At 49.5% G+C, this 5,532-nt stretch overlaps 1 protein-coding gene across 1 annotated transcript; it reads right to left on the bottom strand.

The window, feature by feature from the left end:
* Positions 1-829: 829 nt before the first annotated feature.
* On the bottom strand, positions 830-1,867 carry CYSLTR1 (cysteinyl leukotriene receptor 1). The gene has a single exon (XM_010146508.1). The coding sequence runs from the start codon at positions 1,865-1,867 to the stop codon at positions 830-832; it is 1,038 nt and encodes a 345-aa protein (XP_010144810.1).
* Positions 1,868-5,532: the final 3,665 nt, after the last annotated feature.

Raw genomic sequence — 5,532 nt, 5'->3', positions numbered from 1 at the left:
CATCACACTGTACTCAAAAAAAGATTCACTCATATCTCATCCAGACTCCTTAGACTCTTGACCTCCAGGTCTTCCTGGAGATCCCTCCAAGGGCCCTGGCTCGCTTCTTTTCTGCAAGGTGCAGAACGCTAAGATACTGCAATTTAAAAACTGCTCCCACGGGTGAGATTTTTCTAGAAATTCAGTGAATGCTGGCAGATCTGCTGCCCAGGAAAGTGCTGCTGAAGCGCTGCTCGTTGGGGGCAGGTGAGTTCCGGATTTGCAGACCCAGGCACCAAGCCTGCAAGTCTCATGCACATAATTAGGCTGAAAAGTGAAATCTGAAGCAGAAGCAGCTGGGAGCAGGGCAGGAATTATCCTGGCCTCTGCTGTGTAAATAATTCAGCGGGTGTTTGAAGATTCAGTGAAAACTCTGCCCTCTTTATTTGTCAGTAGCTCCCCGAGCGCCGCGTACAACAAATACTGTGTTTACATTTCCCACTGACTCGGAGAATTAGCGCTCTTTGTAGAGTTGTGAAATGAAGCAAATGCCCAAATACAGGCTTTGAAGAGTTTGTTTATGTGAGTTTATCATCAGATCAACAGTTTTCTGGAGCTGGCGGTGGCTCCTCCGTGCTAAGTGGCTGTGCGTGTCCAGGCAGTGCTCCTTGGGAAGGGGCTGGCCATTCCCAGCAGTGGCTCTATCACTGAGTAGCATAAATCAGGGACTATCCACTGTTCCTATTACATATCCAATTGCGACAGAGGCTTGCAAGCCTCCAGCATGTCTTCTGGAAGAGTTCGAGATCTCCACTGCCCATCTGAGGGCTCAGGGGAAGGTGCAGCCCCCTTATGAAGAGGCTATGGCTGCCTTTCCATTCTCCCTCTGGCTTTCTCCAAAGGGTTCCTCATCTTTCTCTTTTATGGAGAACTTTTTCCTGAAGGCTTGCGATAAGCTGGAGGAAGAAGCCTTCCTAAATGTGGTAAGCCTCTTCCGAAAGTTGCCTCCTGAGAAGAAATAGAGAAGTGGGTCAAAGCAGCAGTTGGAAGCTGCCAAGGGGAGCGTCACCACGACCGATTTCTGCAGGTATATGGCGTCCTCACAGCTGGCGTTCTTCAGCCGCAACACGTGGAGGTGGACCGTACGCAGAACGTGGTACGGGGTGAAGCTGACCAGGAAGGTGGCTGTCACGATTATGATCATCCAGACCGCCTTCTTGCGGTTCGCCTGGTTCTTCTTCAGGGAATTTTTCAGTAAGGTCCTTATGATCATGGTGTAGCAGATGGTTATGACAATAAAGGGAAAAATGAAACCCACAAACAGGGCAATAAAATCCAGGATCACGACTAGATTTGTCTTCTGAGAGTCTTCTGGGGGTTCGAAGCACTTGGTCTTGTTGCCGTGTTGGTACGTCCCATTTCGCAGAAAGGGAGCGCTTGTCAGGGTGACAAAAATCCAGATGCCGATGCAGACAAATTTAGCCTTCTTCTCTGTTACCAAATTGATGTTCCGGACTGGAAAAACGATGGCTACGCATCGAAAGAAGCTCATTGCAGTCATGAAAAAAATGCTGCAGTACAGGTTGACGTACAAGGCGTACGAACTGACCCTGCACAGGAAGTCACTGAAGAACCAGTTCCCTTTGTGGACGTAGTAGATGACACGCAGGGGCAGGGTGCACACGCAGAGGAAGTCGGACACGGCAAGGTTCAGCATGTACACCTGGAAGGCTGTCTTCTGCCGGTACGTTTTTATCAGGACGTACAGCACGACACCGTTGCCGACGAAGCCCATGATGCTGATCATGGAGTAGAGCGTGGAGTAGACTCGGTTTCGGAAGTCATCAATGGAGTGATGGCACGACAGGTTATCGAACAGCGCCGTCATGTTGCCTGGCTGCAGCACCGATCCCACTTGGCGATGGAGGTCAGGCCTAAGGGTGAAAAACGCAGGTGAGTTTCGTGAAGCAGCACATGAAAATAAGATGATGTTATTAGAGAGGAGGAAAAGCCTATCTTCCCTCTCATACCGGAGGGAACAGGTAGGTAGGGATGTGGACCTGCACAGATCCGTGTTATCGTAACTACCCACTACAGCCACCTTTCTTGACTTCGTACCAACATCTGGTGATGTAAAGAGGAGTCGCATTTTCCTAAGTCCTCAATACTGGCCGCATCCTTCTTCCACTGAATTGCCAAAAAGCTCTAACTCCTCGCAAACTAAGGTAGCTACTCATTAAAAGAGCAGAGGCCATTGCAGGAGAAAGTCTACCAGATGGTTTCCTAAACAGTAAAGGAAAACTGTTTAAAAAAAACCCATTAAACCTCCCCCAAATCCTTTGCACAGAAGGTGAAGACTATTCCAAGCCAGAGGCCATTCAGTGCCCAGCCAGACATTTGGCAGCTCCACAGATGCTGCGTTGCTCCCCTCTGCTCACACACAGCACCGTTTTTTTTCAACTTGCGATGTGTAATGAACAGCTTTGGAAAAGATACCACCCATCATGTCTGCGGCACAGGACGGATGGCTGTAGTACTGACGGTGCAGGGCTCTGGTCTCCCTGGCGCTGCCCGGGCAGAGATGCCCAGCAGACGGAGTGGGAAGCTGCAGGGAGGCTCACGCCAAGGACAAACCTCTCGCTCTGGAGACATCTGCAGTACTGGGGTAACGCCCTAGCCAAGGGTTTCTTCTGGGGTTTGCTTTAGCATGTTGCTTTGCCTTACATCAGCAGGTCTGGGGCTCTGCAGAGCAGTCAGCCCCTACAGCCAGGGAGGGTTTTCAGATCCGCTCAGTCTTCTACAAAACTTTATCATTTCCTTTTGGGTTTTGTTTGGGGTTTGGTTTTTTTTTTTTTTGAGTTGTGAGACATGACACTCTTAATTCACTTTGTCCTAAAGTAAGAGGAAAACACACACCTATCTTTCCCCATTCATTTTCAATTTCTAATGGTTCAAACATCGAATCTCCCTTGCAGTCTGAGTCCATGTAAAACCCCAATGACCAGAACGGCAGGATACAGGCAGACTGAAATAAGAGGATTTGAACAAAAACGATGATAAAGGCAACAGCTGGGACAAGATGGGTTACAGGAACCTGCGCTATGTGTGTGCTCAAAACTGAGGTTAAACGGGACAGATTTTCATCCATGAAAACAGTCTGGCAACATTAGAGTAGGATTCCCACAGCGTCTCTCTCTCTCTCTCTGGGATATACTGGGAATTCAGAAGCACACTGGGATGCTCAAGGCTTCCAGGTTGCAGTCAAGTTTCATCTATTTGGGGTTTCTGCTCTTAAAGCGATCCTTTCATGACCTGCAGTGCACAAGTTGCAGTGAAGCCCCACAGATAGCAATGAGGCGGCACAGACAGGAGAGGAGGCAAAACCTGGCACCACAGGGGATGTTTTTTCCCCTGGAGCTATTCATGGACAAGAAAGGATGTGTGAGTGACCGATGGGGCGACTGCACAAAGGTCTTTGGCCAGAAGAGGCAGCCAAGTCTCAGCACCACTCCGTCAAAAGCTGGAGATCAGTATGTCGTACATCATCATTTATAGGCACCTTAACTTGCAAAAATAAAGCTTCTCTAGCGATGCTCGTTGCAAATAACCTGTTAACCTGCGAATAACCAGCAACCCGGAGCTGCTGCCCCGGTGGAGCAGCGCAGAGGAGACCGAGCCCGCGATCCCTCGGGAGATGCCGGGAGATCCAGCCTTCAGCCCACACCCCCAGCATCCTCACTTGCCTGAAGTCTTTGCTTCAAACTTGAAGCTCAAGTTAGGAAAAGAGCAACCCTCCCATAACGTTTTAAAATCTCCAAGACAGGGCTAAAATTAAGTTTGTGGTAACATTGGTCTGATTTTAACCAATTGCTTGGAGTGGCAGGTAGTGCAACACTGTCCGAAAAAGCCGCACCATCTCCTTTCCTTGTTTCTATCTGTCAAGATAACATGACAGAGGTGATGAAGCTCTTACTACCATTACCCTCAGACCCGGGTTAGTGTCTAGCAAGCAGCCCTGCCGGGCAAAACCCCACTGTGCTATGCGCTCTAAGGACACCTCGAGATTAGTGGCTCAGTTATCTCATGAAAACTCACGCAGATAAAATCTTTGTACTTAGCAAGGCACTGTATGCGAGTTCTTTCTCAGACATTAACCCCGCAAAAAAAACCCACCCGTACAACCGAGATGTTTACGAGGCTGGAACCATCTCTTTCACACACTGAGGCTTTTTTCCATCTACCTGCACCCCCAGGCAGTTACGATCAGCACAAAGAAGGAGCCAAAAATGGGTCAAACAAGGCTGAGTGGCCAACGCAGTGGCTCAACAGCTTTTTCTAAAAGCAGTAACATGATGCAACGGCCAGAGAAGGGAAGAGGCTGCAGCTGAAGAAACACATGGGAGCGACAGGGAGCTGGGCAGCGTGGCCAGCACCCGCATGTCCCATTTTGGGTCTGGTCCCCACGAGCCTTCCGAGGGGGCACCAGCGATGCTCGGCTGCGGGTGGTACCAGTGCCGCTGCGGACTGCTGCTCCCCTCTGTCAGTTCAGCTATCCTGCCTAAGAGATCTCCCAGAGAGATCGCTGAACGTCTCAGCTCATCGTCTGCTCATTAGATAAACTTCCTTATTTAATCTCTGTGCCTATTTGTGCACACTTCTTAAAAGTTTATAATCCAGCTCGATACCACTTATCTCCTCTGGGGACTACGTTTCAGTCTTGCAGCTGCTGTTCTTAAAGATGTCAGCAGTTAATGAACAACCACGTGAAGTATTTGTCTAAAAGACAACTGAGACCTGTTTGCTATTGTATTTCTAAACATAATTTAAAATGCCTTTTGTAGCCAAAAGGAAAAATGATGGTAATATTGAAGTGGGCTGCTGGAGTGTAAGAGCTCCACACTCAGAAACCTATCTGTAAAAACCAAAAAGACCCATAAACCTCCATTCCTAGCAGAGGCTTTGGGCCAGGTTTACATTGTGAAGACAAATACCATTTCTGCCACTTTTTATTTGTACAGACATGGTTCGCTGAACCATTTATTTACGTGTCGGTGCATTCAGCTCATTAAGAATGTACACACGCGAGGGGGAGCAGCGAGGGCTGGCTGAGAAAAGAATCCCAAAACTAAGCAAAACCCGCCCCAGCTGTTACCGTCCAAGCCTCGCGCAGCGCAGCCAGATGTGCGGCCCGACGGCACCGAATCAGAGGGACACACGGCCGGAGACGGCACTGCCGCCTGCTTCTTAGAATCATAGAATCATTAGGTTGGAAAAGACCTTGGAGATCATCCAGTCCAACCGTATCTGTCCACCACTAAACCATCTCTCTCAGCACCTCATCCACCCGTCTCTTAAACACATCCAGGGATGGTGACTCCACCACCTCCCTGGGCAGCCTGTTCCAGTGTGTGATAACCCTTTCGGTGAAGAACTTCTTCCTTACGTCCAAAAGCTGCTTCAGGCTGGGATGCGAAGCAGCCCCGGCCCTCGGGGACACGGGGAGCCGGCGTGGACCGAATTCAGGTAGAAGGGGCAGAGGAACTGCCGCGAAGC

This window comes from Eurypyga helias, unplaced genomic scaffold, assembly GCF_000690775.1.
Source record: "Eurypyga helias isolate BGI_N326 unplaced genomic scaffold, ASM69077v1 scaffold32912, whole genome shotgun sequence".
NCBI classification, from domain to species: Eukaryota; Metazoa; Chordata; class Aves; order Eurypygiformes; family Eurypygidae; genus Eurypyga; species Eurypyga helias.
The sequence above is the reverse complement of the archived record's forward strand: the minus strand, read 5'-3'. Positions and strand labels throughout refer to the sequence as shown.